The 26,252-nt window shown below is 40.1% G+C and overlaps 1 protein-coding gene across 2 annotated transcripts in view; it reads left to right on the top strand.

Annotated features, from left to right (window-relative positions):
- The first annotated feature begins 953 nt into the window (after positions 1-953).
- Positions 954-26,252, top strand: part of GMPS (guanine monophosphate synthase) — a 67,952-nt gene continuing 42,653 nt past the window's right edge. The window contains exons 1-2 of one of the 2 annotated variants that reach the window (XM_020285642.2): positions 954-1,092; positions 24,341-24,522. In XM_020285642.2, the coding sequence (XP_020141231.1) occupies positions 1,048-1,092; positions 24,341-24,522 (227 nt within the window). In that variant the 5' untranslated portion in view covers positions 954-1,047. Of the gene's footprint in view, positions 1,093-2,675; positions 2,960-24,340; positions 24,523-26,252 lie in introns of those variants that run through there. The other variant, XM_020285638.2, reaches the window with a different exon arrangement.

The following is a 26,252-nucleotide window of genomic DNA, read 5'->3' as shown; positions in this document are numbered from 1 at the left end:
GATTTCAAGGGCAGAGTAATTTTAAAACTGCAATGTAAATGACACTTTAATTATCTGAGGTTCATGTAAGGTAACAGATAGCTTACAAACCAGCTGAAGCTGGTTCTTGCCTGTGGATATCAGCCCCTCTAGTTAGCTTCTGCTTGAGGGTTTACTTTAACACCTTCACCCAATCTGTAAGCCCCTGCATCCTGTCTAAGCCTTGTCTCTTAGTCTCCTACTCTAACAGTCTCAATAGCCACAGAAAAAGCATTTAGCAGAATCCATTCTTGTTAAAAAGCTCTCAGCAAAATAGGAATAGAAAGGAACTTTCTCAATTTGATAAAGGGCATTTGTGAAAAACCTACAGGTTATTGGTGAAAGGCTAATTGTTTCCCCCCTAATATCATGGTGCCAATGAGAGTGGGCACAGAAATTTGGGAGGGAAAGTTGTTTTGTTTCAGACTTGAGTTTGGAACCCAACATGATATTAAACATCTTACTGGGGATATACATAGCTATATGGATCTGGAACTCAGAAGAGAGCTGTCAAAACAGAGACTAATAAAGGTATTTTTTTTAAAAAACAAGTCTATATATTTAAACAAGTACCCCAGAGAAACAAAGGTGAAGAATAAGAGGAGGATTAGGAATGGAAATGCTAAAGAAATCCAACAGTTAAAACTGCTGAAGGATAGACATAGGAAGAGGAGCAAGCAAAGGCCATTAAGAGCAATTATAGAGATAAAAAGGCAACTCTGTGAAACACTGTAAGGAAAAATCCAGTTATAAGAAAGAGGGAGGGGTCCATATAGTAAAAAGTTGAAAAGCAACTTAAAATATAAGATCCTGGTGCATGCTTAGCCATAAACAGAAGTGACCATTAGAATATATTTAAATTAGGCATTATCTATTATAGATGGGATTTAGCCAATCCTTAATGCCGGTACATCATATCACATTCTATTCTATTAGGGGTGGATGTTTTTGTAGGCTGAGGCTTTCCTATTGGTTACTACATTTTTTTCTGGATTGTTCATACAGATCTACCCAGAGAACCCAGTATCCATGGATTTAGAAAGTTCAAGTATTCAATTTCCAGCTCAAAAAAATGTAAGTAAAATACTTTTGAGTCTGAGGCCCACTAGGACCTTGGACCTTTTGTTTCTGTAAATATTTTACTAGTAAACTGTCTGTTCCTTCCCAGTTTAGGGAGCCCTTACCTTCTATACTGAGAAGCACATTATTTTAATGAGCCTTTATTACAATTTCCTCATTTGTAAAAAGTGGATAAGAACATCACCACTGTCATAGGATTGGTTAGAATAAGGCAAGTTTTGAAAGTCAGGGTTGTCTGACTTTGGCTCCTTAATACATGAACTAGAGCCTGACATGTAGCATGAGTACAGCAAATGTTGGCTGCATTGTAATAACTGAATTTGAAAGACTTTGTAACCAGAAGCTGTTCCAAGTATTACTTATTCCCCAATCCTGATTTAAGCCCCCAGGTAATCAAATTCAAAGTACTCTTCAAGGTGGCCAAGGGGTAGCTGAAGGGACTGCTAGAGGGACTGCAGCCCCATCTCCACAAACAATCCACATAAAAACATTGTTTGCTGTGTAAATGGAGCTTCATGACCAGTCCTGGCCCAGCTTCTCACCAGATTGTCACTCCTAAACCCCCTTCTTTTTGTAAATGCTGCACCCACTCCAGAATTTTTTTTTTTTGGTGTGCTTTCATTAAATATCTATTCAGTGAATGATTGGCATCTCTCTTTTTTAATTTATTATTTCAGAGTATTACAGGGGGTACAAACGTTTTGCTGACATAAATTGCTTTCTTACCGTTTGAGTCAAAGTTGTAAGTGTGCCCATCCCCCAGATAGTGTGTACTGTACCCCTTAGGTGTGAACTTACCTATCCCTTCCTCTCCCCTCCCACCTGCTTGATTTCCAATGAATGTTATGACCATATGTGCGCATAGCTGTCGATCGATGACTTCCAATTTAATGGCGAGTACATGTGGTGTTTGTTTTTCCATTCTTGCGATACTTCACTTAGAAGAATGGTCTCCAGTTCCATCCAGGTTAATACAAGATGTATTAGTTGTATAACTTTTGAGGGACCTAAGTGATCAAATCTCACGTTGGCGTCCCTTGAGATGTGACCAGAAACTATCAAAAACAGCCTTGGCCTCCCCAGTGTCTGGCAACCTGAGATAAGGCGACGCCGCCAGGAAAGCGTTCCCTCAAGGGTCCTGCTCTCGGGACGCCTCCTCCTGGGTGCCACCAGCCTCTCCCAGCCCTCAAAGGCAGCACGAAAACTGGCTAACCACAAGTTGGCGCGGGCTTCGGTTTTTCTCCATGCGGGGTCGGGTCAGGGTGCCACGGACCGCTCCTGGGACGGGCAGAGCTGGGCTGGCCTCCGCGAGCTCCTCCCCCGTAGCAAGGGTCCATACAGCCCGGCGCGAGGCTGGCTCCTTCTCCCGAGGGCAGGCCTTACTCGGGGGCGGGGCCTAGCGCCGCCGGCCCCTCCTCCCGGGGGCGGGTTCTTCCTCCAGGGGCGGGCTTTGCGGGCGGGGGCGGGCACGGGGGCGGGGCCGGGAGCTGCGGGCCCCTCCTCTCGAGGGCGGGCTGGCGTGGTGGCGACCGCGGGGGTTATCTGCGGCTCGGCTGCCAAGAGGAACGGGCTCTGGCTCCTCCCAGTGGCCGGCAGGGGCGGAAGCAGGAGGCGGGGGTAGCGTGCGCGCTGCTGGTCTCCTCTCCCGCGGCGCCGGGGCCCGCGCTTTGCGGCTACTGCTCCATTCGGCGGTTCTCAGGAGGCTGACTCCGCTTCGCGCCGGGCTGCTTCTCGACCAGGCCTCCCTCTCTGCCTCGGCCCGCGGCGCCGACCCTTCCGGTACCCTCCCGCCCCGTCTCGTCCTCTCGCCGCCACCGCCGCGGTCCCGGCCCCGATGGCTCTGTGCAACGGAGACTCCAAGGTCAGTCTCTGGCGTGGGGGTCCCTGCCTCACCACCTCCTGGCTGAGGTGAGGCTCCTGGGCAGAGGAGCCGCCGCGCGGGGCTCTTCCCCGCCCCCTTCCCCAGCACGTCCGCGCAGCCCTGCGGCCCAGGCAGCGGCGCGTCGGAGAGCCCCCGGTCGGGGCCTGTGACGTGTTTTCTCCTCGGGATTGGTGGTGCTTTGTTGATTTTTGTCTGTGCGTTGAGGTCCGGGCGTCGGGGAGGGCATCAGCTCCCAGTGCCCGCGTCGCTGGCTCCCGCCTCCCCCGCGCCGCTGTGGGGCGCAGAGCCCGCAGAGCGCGGCCGGAGGGTGGGGGTAGGGAGGCGAGTGTGTGTGTGCGCGTGTGGTGTGAGGGCTTCCTCAGCCCTCATCTCTTCCCTTCGGGAGGTTAGGGGCCTGTTGTGGACACCCCGGGGCGCGCTGAAGGCAGGGCAGGTCGGGGCCTCCCGTGCTGCGTTCCAGCTGGGCCGGCCTCTTGTCTTCCCGCCACCCGGTTTCCCGCTGGCCCCCGGTGAGGCCCGGTCCATTTCCCCACGCCAGCGTTGGGGTCTGCGGTGGCGAGGCCGGTTCTCGGGTGGCTGCACCCCTCTAGTCCCCTTCCTTCCCGCCCAGGTCAGACTCTGGTCGAGGCCGGCAGTCCCCGGGTAGCTCATTCTGTCCCCCTCCCCCCATCCTTTTGGGAGGGGAAGCGTGTGTGTTTAGGTCCCGCCCCTACAAGCTTGCTCTCTGTTTTACTTGCTGGTTTGTGGGGGAACCCGCTTCTCCGTCTTTGGGGTCTCTCCCTGGGACGCTAGCCGCTGCCAGCACGCAGGAGGGCTTGAGATTCGGAAGTTCCGGGGTGCTGGAAAAGTTGCCACCTTGATGTACAGAGCGGGGAGAGCGCGCTTGGCCGCTGCTGCGCTTCTGCCCGCCTCCAACTCTTTAGATCCCCTCTCTCTCTTTTTTCGTCCCGTTTCTGAATTGGGCACCTTCACTTTTCACTTTTGTGTTAAAAGTTTTCATTGGCCTGGAGTTCTTTCCTACCTTCATAAGGTCGGTTTTGCCAGCGGGAAACCGCACAGTTTTAAATTGAGATTTACTTAAGAAGATGTACCTTCTCTTATATTCTGTTTATGGCCTAGCTTTAGGAAATTGGGGTAGTGGAATTCTAAACTTCGGGTGGGATTTGGTATTCTACATCAAGTAGTAGTGCCTTATTCAGGCAAAATTTTAATTTTCTCTAACGAGAGTGGTGCCTAAGTGTCACTTTTTAGTGGGTCCTCTCCATGAATAGTTGCTTAGTACCCAGTAATTATTCAAGAAGTATTTGTCGAACAAATGTATAAAGATTATAAAGTAGCTGATAAACTTTCTTAAACCTAAGCATCTGTGGTGCTTAAATAGCTGGAGCTCTTTCTCAGGATTATGAAGCTGAATGAGACACTCACACCTTTAGTTTTCGACATGAGAAGCAAATGTAAACCTCATTGTACAGCTTTTCCTCGTACACTGGTTAACTAGCAAAGCACTTTTCTTCTCTCTCAATAATTTTGAGTCTTCCAACTCGTTGGAAATATTCATCTTAATGCTGGTAGATGAAACAACTGTGATATTAGGACTCATACCTAATTTACAGGCATTGAAAGATACATAATGCATTTGAGAAGAGTATTTTCACATTAAGTGACAGCAGAAGTACAAGATTCAGTTTCCAAATTACTTTCTGTCTTATGAGTATGTAAGATTTGATTTTTTTTCTTAGCTAGTATACGAATATTGTTTTGTTTTGCTCTACTTGGAATTTTAAAGAGAATTTTGATCAGTTTGCTATATCTGAGCCTATGGTGAATTAATTGATTTTATTTCAAGGTCCTTTATGTTTTATAGTATAATTAAACATTTTTCTTAAAAACTTTGTTAACAACTACATATGGACTGAATTATAAGCATTTTCAAGAGGAACGATCCAGGGAATTAATTTACTTCATCAAATCTATGATTATTTTTTGTATTCCAATAGGGAGGGAATCTTGACAATTAAACCATGACATGCCATTTATCATAAGAAACATTTAAAGTAAAGAGATGTTTAAAAATGGGGAAATAAGATCTTTACAAGAGGTCCACCTGGAAATCTTGAGTAGGAATCTTATTTTCCATAGTCTACCACTGAACCACCTTCTCTCAGGAGTAAAGTACAAGTGCTATACCAGGCTTACTTTGTATATTGATTGGGCCTCTGTTTATATCCTAGTTCATAAATCGAAAGTTGGGAAAAAGCTGGTTTTGATTTCTAGTTCTGGTACATTTCAGTTATCAGTATTTTCTAAATTTTGTCTTTGCATTATAGAAATTAGGGAGGGACCTAAAAGCTATAAAAGCATTTGGGCTATATTCACTAGTTCTATACACAGCATTTTATTTTATTTTTTTAAGATTGAACTGTCTCAGATATACACAGCATTTTAGAACTGGAAAGGGACTTTATGTGTTCTAGCTTCCTAAACTGAAACAGCTGGGATTAGAATTTAGCTTTTTTTTTTTTTTTTTTTTCCTCCTTCTGGGCTATTTTGGTTAACCATCCAAGACAGAGACTGTTTTCTTAGTTAAGGAGCTGATACTGTGTTATTTAGATAAGGATCTTATTTAATATAAACTAGAGCATAGGTGGTCAGAGCTGTTCTTTAAAACCTTTTTTCAACTATGGGATAATAGTATTTGACATAGTAACTTTTTCACTTTTATTAAGGCAAAGTGTTCAGATTTCTCTCTTCTGTACATTATGCATAGGAACAACAATTGCTAGATTATATAGTTTAGCCTTTTGGTGAACTGTCAGACTGATTTCCAAAGCAGTGCCACATTTTAACATTTGTCAGCTGTGTATGAATGTATTAGAGTTCCCCAGAGAAACAGAATAGATACATACACATATATAGATAGATATGAGTATAGATAGATATACGAGAGGGGATTTAATAGAGGAATTGGCTCATGCAATTATGGAGGCATGTGTCTTTCCTGTATGTATTTCACAAATACTTTGTGTTTCTTACTGACTCAGCTTACAGTGGCCTGGATGCTTTGTGCATCTTGCAAGCTGAAGAATGGCTGGGCTACAAGTGGCAGGTAGACCAGGTGGCTGGGAGGAACAGCAACTTCAGTTATTAATATTTCTCCCATCATCACCTAAGACTGGATAGCGTTAACTACTTTTAGTTGCCAGGGTCCAGGTGTACTTCATTTTATCAGGAAAAGGCCAGAAAAGAGATGTGTTATTAGTATTTGGCTTTCAGATTGAACCAGAAGTTAAAGTCAGAAAGAGAACTCTGTTCACTGCACCTGCAACCCACACAGCACTAGATAAAGTCATGGCAGAAAGTGAAAGTCTAACAAACTGATCCTATCTTACTTTAGTGTAATTATTCATAATATATTGCTTTTTTTTTTTTGAGACAGAGTCCCACTTTGTTGCCCTGGCAAGAGTGAGTGCCGTGGCATCGGCTTAGCCCACAGCAACCTCAATCTCCTGGGCTCAAGCAGTCCTCCTGCCTCAGCCTCCCAAGTAGCTGGGACTATAGGCATGTGCCACCATGCCCGGCTAATTTTTCCATATATATATATATATATATATATATATATATATATATATATATATATATATATATATATGTTGGCCAATTAATTTCTTTCTGTTTATAGTAGAGACGGGGTCTCTCTCTTGCTCAGGCTGGTTTCGAACTCCTGACCTTGAGCAGTCAGCCTGCCTCGGCCTCCCAGAGTGCTAGGATTACAGGCGTGAGCCACCTCGCCCGGCCCATAATATATTGTTAAAAAGAAAAACCTAAGATAAATGTTAAGCTGGGTGGGCTACCAGAACAACAAATGGAAATCAGGATAGTCCTGGGCAAACAGGGCCATATGGTCACTCCAATTACAGAGCACATATTGTTCCTAGTTTGGCTCTGATTTCTCTTAGTGATGTGTATTTAAAATTTGACTAAAATTCAGTCTGATCTGTATACTTTTGAATTATTTTTGAGTTAATAAATATGCCAGTAATAGTGTTATTCTAACATTCTTGAAATTTGAGTGTCATAAATTACTTACTCTTAGAAGTCAAGAACCAGCAATATTGAACCTGACCAAAAGGCAAAATAATCCGCTCTAATCTGTTGTAACATTTGCAAGGGATGTTTCCCAAACCATTAAAGCTGCATGGGCATGTAAAGTTCTGTTACTCCTGTTTGTCACTAGGAAAACAGAATCCTTTTTCTCTCTCAGAACTCACAGAGATCCATGAAAATTTAATTTGCTTCCACCTCATGTGTAATTTGGAGAATTAGTCTCAGTAATTCTCTTGAGTCTCATTATGAATATAAATTTAGAACTGCAGATTTCTAAAATTCTGCTTTAGACAATTTAGATGAGCAATCCTTAATTAATTTGGGAAATTTTAGATGAACAAAAATATTTGCAGTTACATCATTGTTTTAATGTTATTGCCAATAGTGGAATTTTGTTATGCCATGATTTTTTTTTAACAAGCATATTAAAAGTTTTATTCAATACTCATGTCCACAATCTAGATTCTGCCATTCACTTTCCTTAAAAAAGTTTACAATAGCTTTGTTGAGAAATAATTCATATACCACACACTTTGCCCATTTTAAGTATATAATTCAGTGGTTCTTAGTATATTCACAAGTTTGTACAGCCATCACCACAGTTATTTTTGAACATTCTTATCACCCTAAAAAGAAACTCTGTACCCTTTAACAATCAGTCCCCATATTCTCCTAACCACGCTAGACAATCACAAATCTATTTTCTGTCTCTGTAGATTTGTCTGTTGCCTCAGTTTGTTAGGCCTATAACAAAATACTATAAACTGGGTGGTTTATGAACAACAAAATGTATTACAATTCTGTAGGCCGTGAAGTTCAAAATCAGGGCACCAGCAGATTAGATGTCTGGTAAGGTCCTACCTCCTGGTTCACAAAACTGCTTCTTGCTGTGTCCTCATCATAGTAGAAAGAACAAGGCAGCTGTTGGGGCCTCTTTTATAAGAGCACTAATCCTATCCGTGTGATCTGTGCCCTTATGATCTAATCACCTCCCAAAGACTCTACCTTCTATCACCACATTGGGGTGATTAGGTTTCAACATATGAATTTTGCAAGGGACATACATATTCAGACCATAGTACCTATTTTGGACATTTCATGACTAGACTCTTACAATTTGTAATCTTTTGTGACTGATTTCTTTAACTTAGCATAATGCCTTCAAACTTCATCTGTCTTATAGTATGTATAAGTTCTTTATTCCTTTTTGTTACTAGTATCCAATTGTATGTATACCACCTTTTTTATTTATCCATTCATCAGTTGGTGGCCATTGGGTTGTTTTTACTTTTTGAATATGAATAATGCTACTATGAACATTTTTGTGTAAATTTTTATCTAGACATAGTTTTCATTTCTCTTGGGTGTGCACCTAAGAATGAAATTGCTAGGTTGTTATAGTTTAGTCTTTTGGTGAACTGTCAGACTGATTTCCAAAGCAGTGCCACATTTTAACATTTGTCAGCTGTGTATGAATGTATTAGAGTTCTCCAGAGAAACAGAATAGATATATACACATATATAGATAGACATGGGTATAGATAGATATATGAGAGGGGATTTAATAGGGGAATTGGCTCATGCAATTATGGAGGCTATCAGCAGGCTGGAGAACTAGGGAAGCTGGTAGCATGGCTCAGTCCAAGTCTGAAGGCCTGAGAACCTGGGGGCTGCTGGTTCAAGTCCTGGAGTCCAGAGGCTGGGAGGGCCTGGAGTTCTTATGTTTAAGGGCAGGAGAAGAAGGGTGTCCTAGCTTCAGAAAAGAGAGAGAATCTGCCTTTTTGTTCTGCCCTGGCCTCAGCCTATGGGATGGTACCCACATACATTGAATGAGGGTGGATCTTCCTTTCTCAGTCCACTAATTGAGATGCCAATCTCTTCTGGTAACACCCTCAAAGACATATGCAGAGGTAAAATTTTTCCAACTATCTTGGTATCCCTTAATCAAGTCAAGTTTACACATGAAATTAACCATCACAATGAGGCTCCCATTTTTCCACATTATTGTCAGTATTTGTGTTTTTGATTATAGCCATTGTAGTAGGTGTGAAGTGGTATCTTTTGTGTTTCCATAATGACTGATGTGCATCTTTTCATGTGCTTTTTGACCATTTGTATATTTCCTTTGCTGAAATGTCTGTTCAGATCTTTTGCCCAATTTTAAGTTAAGTTGTTTGTCTTTTTGTTGAGTTTTAAGAATTTAGAGACAAGTCGGATATATGATTTGTGGTTATTTCCTGCCATTTTGTGGATTGTCTTTTTCACTTAATTTTTGTTTTTTTTTTTTGGTAGAGATAGGATCTTGCTGTGTTGCCCAGGCTGGTCTCAAACTTCTGGCCCTCCTTGGTCTCTCAAAGTACTGGGATTACAGTGCATGAGCCACTGCAACAGGCCTGTCTTTCACTTTCCTAATGGTGTCCTTTGAAGCACAAAAACCTTTAATTTTGATGTTCAGTTTATCTATTTCATCTTTTGTTACTTGTGCTTTTGGTGTCATGTCTAAGAAACCATTGCCTAATTCAAAATCAAAGATTTGTGTAATTGCCTGTTTTCTTACAAGAGTTTTATAGCTCTTATTTATATTTAGGTTTTTGTTCCATTTTGAGATAATTTTTTTTTTATTTGCTGTAAGGTGGATTTTTTTTTTTTTTTTTTGTAAGGTGGATTTAATCTGATACATTTGTGGTTACATTTGTAACACTCTGGCTCTTTGATTTGAGTGAGTGTTGGTCTTATTATTGACACCATGGCAGAGCTTGACCTTCCAATGCCCCTGAAGGCTGAGGGTAACAGTGGCAGTATCTTTCAGTTTGTGGGGAGAGATGGTAGTTTGAAAAAGCTCACAAAATAGGTGTTTAATTTTACCTGTTTTCATTGTGATAAAATGCACATGTAGTGAAGTGCACAGATCTTTAAATATATAGTTTGAGTTTTGACAAAGGTGTCCCCATGTAATGACTACCCTGATCAAAATATAAAACATTTCCATTACTTCCAATGTTCCTTTAAAAATAAGCAGAATCAGAAGCACCCTGAATTTAACAAGATTGGGTTTTTAAAAAATGCAAAACATGGTATTGGTGTAGTATTTTCAAATACAATCTATTTTTAGGTAGTAAGAAAATTCTCATAAGTTTGTCTGTTAGGCATATTATCCTGTCTAATGTGGCTTATCTTGGTTTCAACAGGCCTGGCTCTCTAGAGGTTATTTAATAAGCTAAAATTATATCTTAAAAGTATTTTAGGAATAGTAATCAGAGAGGTGAAATTGAAACTGTTCATAAACTCAGTATATAGGAAGAGATAAGCTTTTGATTGTCTTTTAGCATGAAAAGTGTCTTGTATATTGAGGTTGTCTTTAGTACACTGTTAAGTATGGAAAGATGAACTGAAGAGAACAAGTGAAAGTCCGGGTATAAATCTGGATTATTGCCATTTCTTTGTTTCTTTGCAAAGAACCTTTGGTTCTTATTCATGTAAACAGGCTACACACATGTGCACACTTGAAACACCCTCAAAAGTATTTTTTGGTGGGGCATGGTGGCTCACGCCTGTAATCCTAGGACTTTGGGAGGCCAAGGTGGGAGGATTGCTTCAGGCCAGGAGTCTGAGGTTGTTGCAGGTGAGCTATGATGATGCCATTGTGCTCTAGCTCTGGCAGTGAAGCAATTCCCTGTCTCAAAAACAAAAACAAAACATATTTTTTGGCCGGGCGCTGTGGCTCACGCCTGTAATCCTAGCACTCTGGGAGGCCGAGAAGGGCGGATTGCTTGAGGTCAGGAGTTCGAAACCAGCCTGAGCAAGAGCGAGACCCCGTCTCTACTATAAATAGAAAGAAACTAATTGGCCAACTAATATATATAGAAAAATTAGCTGGGCATGGTGGCACATGCCTGTAGTCCCAGCTACTCGGGAGGCTGAGGCAGGAGGATCGCCTGAGCCCAGGAGTTTGAGGTTGCTGTGAGCTAGGCTGAAGCCACGGCACTCACTCTAGCTTGGGCAACAAAGCGAGACTCTGTCTCAAAAAAAACAAAACAAACAAAAAAAAAAACATTTTTTTGTTAAAATAGTAGATCTCAGTCACAGTAGATCTCAGTCACAGTAGGATTGCGGAATCAGTCAGGACAACTAAAGATCAACATAAGAAAAAACCTGAGGGGTTTAACTGAACAGAACTGATGAGACAGAACATAGTTCAGAACTTTTCCTTCCAATATTTTAATAGTGTGACAACAGTTTTTACTGAATATTCAGCCTTTTTTTGTGTATGCTTTTAGAAAAGAGCAGATTGATACTGATTTAAATTTACCTAGAAATAACCTTGTTTTTCAGTTGGCAAATGCTTATTATTGAATAGAAAAACTAGCTATAGTAAAACTTTCAGAGATTGAAAAATCATGAGACAAAAAACAATATAATTGTAGCCAACAGTGCCAAAACTGGCTACATAAGTATATTATGTCAACAAAATAATTGCTTAACTTTATGGAAAGAGAAGTTTTAGGATAATTGAAACTCAAGGAGAAAATTGGTATTGATTTCAAAAGGTTTAATACTTTTAGAAATTAGAATCCTGGGCTACCTTTTGATTTCCCCTCAAATTAAGAGAGAAGGATAACACAGAGTTGTAGCTTTATTTTCTTACTCGGTATTCATAATGTATAGATTACATACATTAGAACTATAGTTAGTTTACCTGAGAAGATGGAATTCTTCAACCAATTTCATGGTTAGGGTATATGTATGGGGATCTGGCTGTCTTTAAGTGGGTGTTAAAAGCAGTATCTGAATCAGTTAAATATTAAATTCTAAAATTAAATCCGAGTGAACTAGAAAGCTAAACTGCTTTTTAATTCTTTGATTTAGATAGTACATTCAGATTGTGCTCATTATACTTAGGAATGGAGCCCATATGAACTTGAAAGGAACTGTTGTTGGCACCTTGTAGAGAGGGTAGAAGAGGGTTGGGATGACTTTGGAAAAACTAAGAAACATAGTTGGTGGTTAGTTAAAAGAAAATGAAGCTCTAATTGGAAGTACAAATTAGTTCAGTTAAGGAAGAAAAATAACTGAATTGGAAACTATGGAGATTGGCAAGTTGGTCCCACATACATGTAGAAACCAAGTAGGAGCCTTTAATGGAATACCTACTAGCTTGAAATCTCATTAGGGAAAAGAATTTTCTCAATGTGTGAAGTTACTAACAAACCAAGAGCAGTGAAAGGCCAAGACAACACCATGTCATGAGAGACTTGTATTTCCCAAACATATTGAACACTGAAAATGTAAAACATAGTAATTTGTTAAAGGAATTCCATTAGATGCCTCTATGAGTTGTATACTCAGATTACAGGAGATAGGGAAAAATGAACTCAGATGAATTAAGAGATTAAAATGTTTGTTTATATTTAATGTCTACAAATGTGTTGAAATTATAAGACAAATGGAAAAAAAGTCAGTGATTATAATTTAGGCAACATGGAACAGTTGATGATTAGTAAGCATTGCTTATACAAGCCAATGTAGATCCAAAATTGTACATTGTTGCATTGGGATATCTCATGACTTCTAGATTTTTCTCAAGTATAAACACCATTTCCTAAAGGCATTTTATACATTTATTACATAAATGGATAACTATATAACTATCAACTATACCTAGAATTTTTTTTTTTACATATACAGGTTGAGTATCTCTTACCTGAAATGCTTGGGACCAGAAGTGTTTCAGATTTTGGATTTTTTAAAAATTTATTTTGGAATATTTGTCTTATATTTACCATTTGAGCATCCCTAATCTAGAAATCTGAAATGCTCCAATGTGTACTTCATTTGATCATGTTGGTGTCTAAAAATTTTCAGTGATCAAATTTAGTAACATCAGTAGTGGAACAAAATGACATCATGTCTTTATAGGGTGGTAAAACATATGGTAGAGTAACAGAACTAGAGAATCTAAGTTTTTGACTTAACCCTTTATTGTAGGCTCAAACTTCATACAACTATGGTCTCTTATGTAAAACCTCGGTGAAATTGATCAGCATTTCTAAAGTAGCTGAGGTGTTGTATAATTTTGTGAAGAAAATGTACTTTTTCATATAATTGTAGGTGTGATGAGATTAGATCAGTAAATATGGTCAAACTTCTAGTCTTCTAGTAATGAAAAGACTTTTGAGTACTTGAATATCCCAATCACTAAAATGTGTGGGTGTTTTAAAAAATCTCTTTTAAGGCCGGGCACAGTGGCTCACGCCTGTAATCCTAGCACTGTGGGAGGCCGAGACGGGTGGATTGCTCGAGGTCAGGAGTTCGAAACCAGCCTGAGCAAGAGTGAGACCCCTGTCTCTACTATAAATAGAAAGAAATTAATTGGCCAACTAGAAATATATAAAAAATTAGCCGGTCATGGTGGCACATGCCTGTAGTCCCAGCTACTCAGGAGGCTGAGGCAGCAGGATTGCTTGAGCCCAGGAGTTTGAGGTTGCTGTGGGCTAGGCTGATGCTACGGCACTCACTCTAGCTTGGGCAACAAAGTGAGACTCTGTCTCAAAAAAACAAACAAACAAACAAAAACTTACAAATAAAAAATATCTTTTAACTGTAAAACTTAATTTTGGCAACTTCTTTGTTTTCTTTTTTTAGAGACGATAGTCTCATTCTGTCACTCCAGCTAGAGTGCAGTGGTGTCATCCTAGATCATTGCAACCTCAACTTCCCGGCTCAAGGGATCTTCCTGCCTCAGCCTTCCAAGTAGCTGGGAATATGAGCGTGCACCACCATGCCTGGCTAATTTTTCTATTTTTTGTAGAGATGGTGTCTCACTCTTGCTCAGGCTGGTCTTGAACTCCTGACATCAAGGGATCCTCCCACCTCAGCCTCCCAGAGTGCTAGGATTACAGGCTTGAGCCATTGCACCCACGCTCTAACAACTGAAGATTTCTAAAGTAAAAGGATTTTTTAAAAAGGGCAACTGTCTAAGTTTAGTATTAATGAAATTTAATTTTGAATGTCATTTATATAGTATAGTAGTACTTATACATCAATAGAACATTGTTTCACTTACATAAGCAAACTTTCCTTTTAAGTACCAAAGTATTTAAAATAAAATAATTCCAAAGGTAGTCTCGCAAAAATGTAATGTTGATTAACCTACTTTTCTTCTGTAGTGCTAATTATTTCTAGGGTTTGTAAAGACCTAGGTTTACATCCTGCTTTTGCCATTGTGTCCCAGGGCAAGTATTACAGTATCTGAGTTGCATTTTCTTCATCTGAACACAGAAATCCACATTGTTATTAATAAAAGAATATGTGAAGCACCTGAAATAACCAGTGCAAAATTAATGTTAGTTCCCTTGCCTTATTTTAAAAATCTTTTTATCATAAGATAAAACACAGAAACAGGAAACTACAAAGGATATGTATAGTTGAGTGAATTTTTTTTTTTTTTTTTTTTTTGGAGACAGAGTCTCACTCTGTTGCCCGGGCTAGAGTGTCATAGCGTCAGCCTAGCTCACAGCAACCTCAAACTCCTGGGCTCAAGCAATCCTTCTGCCTTAGCCTCCCGAATAGGTTGGACTACAAACATGTACCACCGTGCCTGGCTATAGTTGAGTGAATTTACATCATGTTCATTTTATCTAAAATATCCAAAGTTTATTTTTTTTTTAAATCTCAATTTTATTGGAATGTCTTAGGGTTGATCATTCTGGGTTCATAGTATAATTTTGATTCATGTTCTTTTAGGCCTTACATAATTTTCTTAGTATCTTTTAACTCCAATGGAAATACTACATTATAGTTTTGATCTGTTTGAATATGTCTCTCTGGCTTGCTCTCATGTAGACATATTCTGTTCCCTAGCCCCTCTTTTTTACTTTTAGTAACTTTATATGGGGTTTGACATCTTTACTCCTTGTTTCCTTTTTATGTGAATGTAGTTTTCCTAATATTTTAGAAGGAAGTTTGGTTCAGATAACTTTTATAAATTTATAGAGCTCCCTCTACTGTTGTTAAAATTATGGCAGCTTGTTTTTGTTTTTTTTTGTTTTTTTTTATTGATTTTTTTTTTTTCGGCATATTATGGGGGTACAGATTTTAAGGTTTCAATAAATGCCCATTTCCCCCCTCCCCCCAAAAGTCTGAGTCTCCAGCATGACCATCCCCCAGATGGTGCACATCTCACTCATTATGTATGTATATACCCGCCCCCTCCCCCCTCCCCCCTGCCCAATACCCTATTACTGTAGTACCTATGTGTCCACTTAGGTGCTACTCAGTTAATACCAGTTTGCTGGAGAATATATCTGGTGCTTGTTTTTCCATTCTTGGAATACTTCACTTAGTAGTATGGGTTCCAGCTCTAACCAGGAAAATATAAGATGTGCTATATCACCATTGTTTCTTAGAGCTGAATAGTACTCCATGGTATACATATACCACATTTTATTAATCCATTCTTGGATTGATGGGCACTTGGGCTGTTTCCACAGCCTTGCAATTATGAATTGTGCTGCTATAAACATTCGAGTGCAGGTGTCTTTTTTGTAGAGTGTCATTGGATCATTTGGGTAGATGCCCAGCAATGGGATTGCTGGATCAAATGGTAGATTCACTTGTATCACTTTAAGGTATCTCCATATTGCTTTCCACAGAGGTTAAACTAGTGTGCAGTCCCACCAGCAGTGTAGGAGTGTTCCTCTCTCTCTGAAACCACGCCAGCATTTATTGTTTGGAGATTTTTTGATAAAGGCCATTCTCACTGGGGTTAAGTGATATCTCATTATGGTTTTTTTTTTTTTTTTTTTTTTTTTTTTTGAGACAGAGTCTCACTTTTGTTGCCCTGGCTAGAGTGAGTGCCGTGGCGTCAGCCTAGCTCACAGCAACCTCAAACTCCTGGGCTCAAGTGATCCTCCTGCCTCAGCCTTCCAAGTAGCTGGGACTACAGGCATGCGCCACCATGCCCGGCTAATTTTTTCTATATATATATTTTTTAGTTGGTCAATTAATTTCTTTCTATTTTTAGCAGAGACAGGGTCTCGCTCAGGATGGTTTCAAACTCCCAACCTCGAGCAATCCACCCGCCTCAGCCTCCCAGAGAGCTAGGATTACAGGCGTGAGCCACCGCGCCCGGCCCTCATTGTGGTTTTGATTTGCATTTCCCTGATGATTAGAGATGTTGAGCATTTTTTCATATGTTTGTTGGCCATTCTTCTGTCTTCTTTAGAAAAGTTTCTGTTCAAGTCCTTTGCCCACTTTTTAATGGGGTTATTTGGTTTTTTCTTCCTGATTTTCGTGAGTTCTAAGTATATTCTAGTTATCAGTCCCTTATCGGATGCATAGGATGCAAAAATTTTCTCCCTTTCTGTAGGTTGTCTGTTTACTTTCATGACTGCTTCTTTGGCTGTGCAGAAGTTTTGTAGTTTGATCATGTCCCATTTATTTATTTTTGTTGCTGCTGTGATTGCCTTTGGGGACTTCTTCATAAACTCTTTGCCCAGGCCGATGTCTAAGAGAGTGTTTCCAACTTTTTCCTCTAGAGTTCTAATAGTTTCATACCTTAGGATTAAGTCTGTTATCCAGCGTGAGTTGGTTTCTGTGATAAGTGAAAGGTGTGGGTCCTGCTTTAGCCTTCTACAAGTGGCTATCCAGTTTTCCCAGCACCATTTATCGAAAAGGGACTCTTTTCCCCAGCGTATGTTTTTGTCTGCTTTGTCAAAGATTAGATGGCTATATGAGGATGGTTTTATATCAGGATTCTCACATCTGTTCCACTGGTCAATATTCCTGTTTTTGTGCCAATACCATATTGATTTAATTACTACAGCTTTGTAGTATAGTTTGATATCTGGCCTATTAATGCCTCCCATTTTGTTTTTGTTGCCTAGAATTGCTCTTGATATTCGGGGTCTTCTTTGGTTCCATACGAAGCGTAAAATTATTTTTTCTATATCTGTGAAGAATGCTGATGGGATTTTAATAGGTATTGCATTGAATCTGTAGATCAGTTTGGGTAGTATAGACATTTTGATGATATTGAGTCTGCCGATCCACGAGCATGGTATGGATTTCCATCTGTTTACATCCTCTGCTATTTCCTTCCTCAGTGTTTCATAGTTCTCCCTGTAGAGGTCTTTTACGTCCTTGGTTAAGTATATTCCTAGGTACTTTAATTTCTTTGTTGCTATTGTGAAGGGAATTGAGTCTTTGATTTGGTTCTCAATTAGATTGTTGTTGGCGTATATGAATGCCTCTGATTTCTGTGTATTGATTTTGTATCCTGAGACTTTACTAAATTCATTGATCAGTTCCAGGAGTTTCTTGGTTGAATCTTTGGGGTTTTCTAGATACAATATCATATCATCAGCAAACAGTGAAAGTTTGATCTCTTCTGCCCCTATTTGGATACCTTTGATTCCATTTTCCTGTCTGATTGCTGTAGCCAAGACTTCCAGCACTATGTTGAACAGAAGTGGAGATAGTGGGCAGCCTTGTCTGGTTCCAGTTCTAAGTGGGAATGATTTCAGTTTTTCCCCATTCAGTATGATGTTGGCTATGGGTCTGTCATATATGGCTTGTATCATTTTTAGGTATGTCCCTTCTATGCGTATTTTCTTAAGTGTTCGTATCATGAAAGGGTGTTGAATTTTGTCAAAAGCTTTTTCTGCATCTATTGAAAGAATCATGTCGTCTTTGTTTTTGCTTCTGTTTATGTGGTGAATTGCATTTATAGATTTACATATGTTGAACCATCCCTGCATCCCTGGGATGAAGCCCACTTGGTCGTGGTGGATTATTTTTTTGATAAGTGTCTGGATTCGGTTAGCTAAGATTTTGTTGAAAATTTTTGCATCTATATTCATTAGGGATATTGGTCTGTAGTTTTCTTTTTTTGTTGCATCCTTTCCTGGTTTTGGTATCAGAGTAATATTCGCTTCATAAAAGGTGTCAGGGAGGTTTCCGTTCTTCTCGATGTTGTGGAATAGTTTCTGCAAGATAGGTACTAGTTCTTCTTTGTAAGTGTGGTAAAATTCAGGTGTGAAGCCATCTGGACCGGGACTTTTCTTTTTAGGGAGATTTTTAATTGCTGTTTCTATTTCAGCTGTTGAGATTGGTCTGTTCAGGGAATCTATTTCTTCCTGGTTGAGCCTAGGGAGGCTGTGTGTTTCTAGAAATTTGTCCATTTCCTCCACATTTTCCAGTTTGTGTGCATGAAGATTTTTGTAGTATTCATAAATTGTATCTTGTATCTCTTTGGGATCAGTTGTGATATCTCCTTTTTTATTCCTGATGGAGCTTATTAGAGATTTCTCTTTTCTGCTTTTCGTTAGCTTAGCCAATGGTGTGTCAATTTTGTTTATTTTTTCAAAGAACCAACTTTTTGTTTTATTAATCTCCTGAATAGCTTCTCTGTTTTCAGTTTCATTTAGTTCTGATTTGATCTTGTTGATTTCACTTTTCTGCTGGGTTTGGGGTTGGTCTGTTCTTTTTCCAGCTCTTTGAGTCGTTTCATTAGATTATCTATTTGTGATGTTCTTGTCTTTTGGTTATAGGCACTTATGGAGATAAACTTTCCTCTCAACTGCTTTAGCTGTGTCCAGAGGAGTTGATAACTTGTCTCTCCATTGTTGTTTTCTTCATAGAATTTTTTTATTTCCGTCTTGAGTTCTTCATTTATGAAGTAATCATTTAGTAGGAGGTTGTTTAATTTCCACATTTTTGTGTAAAAATGTGAGTTTCTGTTAGGGTTGATTTCTAGTTTTATTCCACTGTGATCTGAGAAGGTACATGGTATGATTTCTATTTTTTTAAATTTCTTGAGATTTTCTTTGTGTCCTAGGATATGGTCAGTCTTAGAGAATGTCCCGTGAGCTGATGAGAAGAACGTGTATTCAGTGGATTTTGGGTAGAATGTTCTGTAAATGTCAGTCAGACCCAATTGTTCTAGAGTTTTGTTTAAGTCCATTATTTCTTTATTAATTTTCTGTTTGGAGGATCTGTCTCGTGCCGTCAGTGGGGTGTTGAAATCTCTGGCGATTATGGAGTTGCTATTAATCCATTTGCTTAGCTCCAGTAAGGTTTGCTTCATGAATCTGGGTGCACCTAAGTTGGGTGCATATATATTTAAAATTGTTATCTCTTCTTGTTGGACTGTGCCCTTCACCATTATATAATGACCCTCTTTGTCTTTCACTACTTTTGTTGGTTTAAAAACTAAATCGTCTGAAATTAGAACTGCCACACCAGCCTTCTTTTGGCTTCTGTTTGCTTGGAATATTGATCTCCATCGTTTTATTTTTAGTCTATATGCATCCTTGCAGGTTAGATGTGTTTCCTGAAGACAGCATATACTTGGCCTGTATTTTCTTATCCATTCAGCCAGCCTATGTCTCTTGAGTGGAGAGTTTAAGCCATTCACATTTATTGAGAGAACTGATAGGTAAGGTAGATTACTGATCATTCTGTTGGGTTGGATGTTGTTGCTATGATTTCTGTCTTGAGCCATTGTAATATCTGGCCTTTAATATCTTTGGGTTTTGGTTATTTTTATATTTGTGGGTTATTATTATGATGTTCCGTGCGTAACGCTGTTTTAAGTACTTCTTGTAGGGCTGGTCTTGTCTTGGTGAATTCTCTGAGCCTTTCCTTGTCTGAGAATGTTTTTATTTCTCCTTCATATACAAAGCTTAGTTTTGCAGGGAATAATATTCTAGGCTGGGCATTGTTTTGTTTCAAAAGAGTGAGAATGGGGCCCCAGTCTCTCCTTGCTTGTAAAGTCTCATTAGAGAAGTCTGATGTTGTTCGAATTGGCTTTCCCTTGTATGTTACTTGCTTCTTTTGTCTTACAGCTCTTAGAAGGGCCTCTTTAGTTGATACTGTGGTCAGTCTGATGACTGCATGTCGTGACGTCTTCCTGTTTGCATTGAATCTCCCAGGGGTCCTCTGAGCTTCTTGAACTTGTATATCAAGATTTTGAGCAAGGCCTGGGAAATTTTCCTCTATTATATCTTCAAACAGCTTGTCCAACCCTTGAGTGTTGTCTTCTTCCCCTTCTGGTAAGCCTATGACCCTCACATTAGGTTTCTTCACATAATCCCACAGCTCTTGTAGGCTTTGCTCTTTTCTCTTGTTTCTCTGCTCTATTTCTGTGACTGATTTATTTAATTGGAGGGTGTTATCTTCAAGCTCTGAGATTCTTTCTTCTGTTTGATCTACCCTGTTCTTGAGACTTTCCACTGTATTTTGTAGTTCCTTGAATTGATTCTTCATTTCCAAGAGTTCGGTTACACTTTTCTTCATTGTGTCTATTTCTTTTTCCATATCCTGGAGGCTTTTTGTGGTTTCTTTATGTTGGTTATTGAGTTGTTGTTTCAGCTCGGTGAGTGTTCTTATGATCCACATACGAAATTCCTCTTCTGTCATATTGGTTGCCTGATTTTGGTTGGTGTCCGTTTCTAGGGGGCTGGTGCTCCTCTTTGGGGGTGTGTTTTCCGTTTGGTTCTTCATATTTCCTGAGTTCTTTCGCTGATTTCTTCCCATGTCGATCAGTTGTTGTTTCTTTCCTTAAGTTATTGTTTGGGTATTCACACACCTTGTTTAGTTTCTGAGGCGTTAGGTGGTGTCTGTGGGTGAAATTGGACCACTCCCTGTATATTGAGTCAGTGGGTGCCGTGGAAAGGCTGTGCAAGATGCCGTCCCTGTCAGTAGGTGGCGTTTGCTTGGAGGAACAGGCTATGCTGTTGATTTTGTGTCCTGTTATCAGCTCTTGTTCTGGGCGGAGCTGGGTTGGGTAAGCCTGTCCTCAGGCTGTTATCAGGGGTCAAAGTTCTGTGCTCTGCTTCCAGGGAAAGCTGTCAGGGCGGGGCTGGAATGGTCCCGCTCAGCCAGAAAGTCTGTGTGTGGGGGTGGGGCTGTCTGGGACCCGCAGTCTGGAGCGGGCCTTGCTTCCTTCCACCCTCCCCAACTCCGCAGCTACTCCTGGGCCTCTGCCAGCAGGCCAGACCACAAGCCACCAGGCCTCCCTGGACTGTGATGCCGACGGGGAGGTTCCCTGCACAGGAACGCCACCTGGGTTGGGCGCACGGCCTCCTCCTGGGATGAGGGTTGCCCTCTAGGAGGCCGATCCGCCCCTGGAGGCACACACACCTCAGTAGGCTGTTCACGTATAACCCTTCTGTGCCCCGGGCAATGCTAGCCCTCGGTGCAGGGGATCTGGTTTGCAGGTCCAACCTCTGGGTCCCAGAGTTCAAACTGTATCCCCACCAGGGAGAGGATTTCTGGTCCCAATTCACCCACAGGGAGCCCAAGCTGGGTCTATGTCTCTCAGCCTCTGAGTGGGCACCTTTCTCCTGGGAACACCGTGTCAGCAGCACCTGGGAGGGCGGGCGGGTAGGGAGCTCGCAGTCTGAGTTCCCCTGAGTCAGCTGTAGGGTCCCAAAAGGGAAGGTCCCGTTCCCTGGAGGTGCCTCTGGCTGGTGGCTGTATTGTCTCTCTGGGCAGCCGCGGGTAGGGTCGGCGGAGGTGAGGAGGAGGCAATATGGCGCCTGCCGCGCGGCTCGGGTCTGTGCACACGGAGGTGCCCGGAGGAAGTTGGGAACCTGGTGCCACGTCTGCTACAGGCTCACCACTGGCTGGCGGCGGCCGTCTCTGGGCTGATGTCCGGAGGTCTCTCCACCCGCTGGGAAGCCCACCAGCAGTCCCAAATGCAGGGGAGGGGAAACAGCAAATCCACCTACCCTTGCCGCTGGTCTCCGGGCTGCTCCCGTGGTCTCAGCCTCCAGTTCTCCTCCGAAGCCTCCTCCCGTGGAGTCTCCCGGGGTCTCAGGTACCCCTCCTTCCGGCCCTCGTCCGCTGTATGCTCGTCTTTTAGCTTCTTTCCTCTAATTTCTGCTAGAATCTGTCTTTTCTGCAGAGACACTCTGTCTGGCGGTGTTATTCGTCCGCTATCTTGCTCCTGATCTCTGGCAGCTTGTTTTTTAAGGATTCCTGGCTCTGTACCCTTCCTCCACTTTAGTCTGGTCCTTGTCTTTTCCCACTCCCTTGTTCCTGTCCTGCTTAATTTTGATTCATCTCCCAGCAGTTTCTCTTCATAGTAGGCCCTGTCCTAGAAGGGATCCCTGGCTAGTTAGTTTTGACAGTTCGTGAGGATTAAACTCATCTGGCCCCTTTAGGTCTTAGCTTGGGTTCTTTGCCACCTGTATATTGTTAGCATGGCCTAATCTACTCCCATTGTATCTACTGTTCTTTAATTGGCTGCTGTGCTTTAGTACCTGAATGTGATTTAGTTTTTTTCTTGATCTTAAAAGATATCTTATGAACATTATTTACTTTGTTACGATGACTTCAGGGCACGCAGTTGAAGAGTGTTCACCTTAAGCCTTTAGGCTTATGTCTTTTTAATGGATTTTATAGGTCCATCTTTGGCTCATTCTGTAATCCCTGCCACTCTGGAGGCTGAGGTGGGAGGATTTCTTGAGGCCAGGAGTTTAAGCTGCAGTAAATTATAATAAGCCAATGTATTCCAGCCTGGGTGACAGAGTGAGATCAGCCCATCACTTAAAGTATATATATTTTATAGATAGATGTAATAGATTTTTCCATCTTGTGATACTGACTTTCATTTGTCTCCACATCTCGACTAACAGTTTCTTTTCACTCGGGGTAGTGTGTTGGGGACTGGTGTTAATTAACTAAACCTTGGTATAAACCATGGTAATTGAAATTTACGCATATCAGGATCATGCAGGCAAGAACTCCCCTTGTGATGTGAAAAAACAGGCTGTACTTAGATTTGGCAAAAATTGTAAGATGGTAATGGGACTGAGTCTCAAGGAATTTATGCAGTAGCATAGTGGTCTTTCAAAAATAATTTTATTTTTTAAAAATAAGGAATTTTAGAGAAATTCCGTGTGTGTGTACATGTATACTAAGACTAAGGGTAAAGATCTGAAAGGAGAAAGTATTCACTTGTTTCTGTAATCTTAACTTTTCTACATTGTTCAATATTTGTATCACTAAAATCTTCATTTCTGTGACACGAGTAATTTACCAGTCCTTGTCTGTGGATGACTGTGACTGTTGCTTTTTGATTACTATAGCAGAAGGTTCAGTGCTATTGTGAGGTCTACAATTATTTTTTACAGATAAATGGAGAAGGGAGGGTGGAAAGGGTTACACAAGTTGGTAAAGGACTACCTTAAGCTTTTTATGTACAAATTTTACAATGAGGGTGGGAGTGTCCCAAAATATGTTTATTGTAAATATTTAGAACATATTGAAGGGTATAAAGAAAAATTTAAAATCCCTTCTAGTTCCATCACTCAGATGAAGCTCTTGTTTCATCACTCTGTTAATATTTGGGTGTGTATCTATTCATACTTTTTATACATACATACTTACACTTTTATACAAATTATATTAATGTGGGATCATATTGCATATTATTTCTTTCAGTGGACTTCTGGGGTAAATACACATTTTAAGGCTTTTTCTTATGTTTACATAAAGAATTACATATAAATACATATAAAAAGGTAGAGACCAGACTAATACAATAATCTTAATGTACCTGTCACCCAACTTCAGTGATTATAGTACATGGGCAGTCTTTTTTCATTCATATCCATCTACTTTTGCATTATTTTGAAGCCAATTCCAGGTAAATATTTCTGTACACAAAGTCAACAATTTGACATTTTGCCAAATTGCTGTCTGGAAAAGTGTTGTTAATATACACTTTGACAAAAATAAGATAACCTCAAGGTTGTTATGGGTTAGATGCATATAAAACATTTTCCTCAGATAATACAAAAACTCTTAATAAAATGAATTTGACCATACTTCTATTCTAGCATCAAACTTTTGGTTTCCTCATTAGTACATTCTTCATAGGAATGCTATTACTATTAGGTAAAGTAACCATAAAATGTATTGGTCAAACTGGAACACTTTTGAGATTAAAAGGAGGCACTATTAATACTGTCAGTATAACAGGCATAAACTAGGACCATGCACATGAGATGTATACATAACATGACTATATACAGTCAAATTTAAGTGTTTATGTATGCCCATGTATGGGTAGATATTAAAATTTTTCCTTTAAGAAGGGTATTTTGAATTGGCAACTCAGAAAATCCTAGGTTTTCATTTCTATGTGTTTTTGAAGCTGACAGTGATCTATTTTTTTTAAGTATAGTAGCTGTAATTTTTATAATTAAGAATTTGTATTTGTATTAATATTTGTGTTAATATTCACAGCTGGAGAATGCTGGAGGGGACCTCAAGGATGGCCGCCACCACTGTGAAGGAGCTGTTGTCATTCTGGATGCTGGTGCTCAGTATGGGAAAGTCATAGACCGAAGAGTGAGGGAACTCTTCGTGCAGTCTGAAATCTTCCCCTTGGAAACACCAGCATTTGCTATAAAAGAACAAGGATTTCGGTAGACTTTTCACTAATGTTTTTATGAGGAGATTGAGCTTAGAGTGTTGAGTATTTTATTATTAATTTGCTTGAGTGCTGAATTTTTCTATGAAAATAAGATGTGGAATGGCTTTACAAGAAATTTCCCATGCCTCTGATTTGGAAAGAGGAAGAAAAGGAAAAATTTAAGCCTTCAGTTTAAAAAAATTGCCTAAATTTTAATTGCACAGTTAAAAGAATATTTTATATTTTATCATTTGAATATTTTATATTTTATAGGATTTGTGGGTCAGAGTTAGATGTAGCTATTATGGCCATTTATTCATTCATCCTAAAGCATTTAACGAAAGGAAAATACACAGGAAGTTGCCTAGAATATCCCAAAGAGAAGAAATCTGTGTGTGATAAATCTCCTTTGCTTCCTATCCCAAGAGACTAGGTTCTAAAGTATGAAAACGATTTCTTTAATGTGAAGGCTAATTCCAACACCTTGAATCCTTAGAACTAGTCAAAACAACAACCAACTTAAATATAGTTCATCCTTTAACAACATTTTGCAGTTATTGCCATGCCTTTTCTCATGGAACTAATGTTCTTTCTTTATAAAGAATATTATCCAGAAGCAGGCAACTGCAGTTTGTCTTTAATTGGCTTTTAAACCTTAATATTAAAAAAATGTGCTCTGCTTCTCCCAAAATGTTTTATTTTTCTTAAAAACATTTTTTCCAATGCAAAAATGGTTAAAAGAACTTTTAAAGACTTCACAGACATGTGTACATTATATGGTAATTTATTGCTTCTGAGATGGAGTGAATTGAAAATCAGAAAAGGCAGGTTTAAATTTAACTCTGTTCTAGCCATAGGATGTAGATTAAAAAATGGCTCTTTTTTAAACTGTGGAGTTTTAGAGTAATAAGGGACCGTTGAGTTTATCTAATCCAGCTGACTTGATTTGCCATTAAGGACTAGTTTTAGAGAGATTAAAAAACTGTGTGAGAAACCTGAATAGCTCTCTGTCAGATCAAAGCTTCATCATTTCCTCTACCCAAAACAAAAAATCTCCAGCAAACTAACCCAGACTAAATAATTTAGAATAGGAAAGTGAAATACTTGGCAACAGAAATCTAAAATGTTTTCTATCACTCAATCATAAACAGTTTCTAGGTCCAGCTTATGCCTAAACCTTTATTCTGTAGTAGGGGAATAGAAATTATAGCACTTTTTTTTTTTTTTTTCCAAAGACAGAGTCTCACTCTGTTGCCTGGGCTAGAGTGCAGTGGCATCAGGCTAGTTCACAGCAACCTCAAACTACTCGGCTCAAACAATCCTCCTGCCTTAGCTTCCCAAGTAGCTGGGACTTATAGGCATGTACCACCATGCCCAACTAATTTTTTTCTAGACATTTTTAGTTGTCCAGCTAATTTCTATTTTTTTTTTAGTAGAGATGGGGTCTCGCTCTTGCTCAGGCTGGTCTCGAACTCCTGAGCTCACATGATCCACCAGCCTCGGCCTCCCCAGAGTGCTAGGATTACAGGCGTGAGCTACCACGGGCCACTGGTTTCTATTACTGTAATCCTTTCTGCAGAAATATCTATTTGACTACCCTTTTTCTAAAATAAGAGATTTACGATATGAGAGACATGTTAACCCACCTGTTTTTAGAACCTTGATCTGCCTCAGATATAAAATTAGCATTTGGAATTAATTATAGTTTATGGGGCCTTGTAATTGCAAGTTAATTTCAGAATA

This window comes from Microcebus murinus, chromosome 1 (assembly GCF_040939455.1).
Source record: "Microcebus murinus isolate Inina chromosome 1, M.murinus_Inina_mat1.0, whole genome shotgun sequence".
NCBI classification, from domain to species: domain Eukaryota; kingdom Metazoa; phylum Chordata; class Mammalia; order Primates; family Cheirogaleidae; genus Microcebus; species Microcebus murinus.
This window is presented reverse-complemented; position numbering and strand designations above follow the sequence as displayed.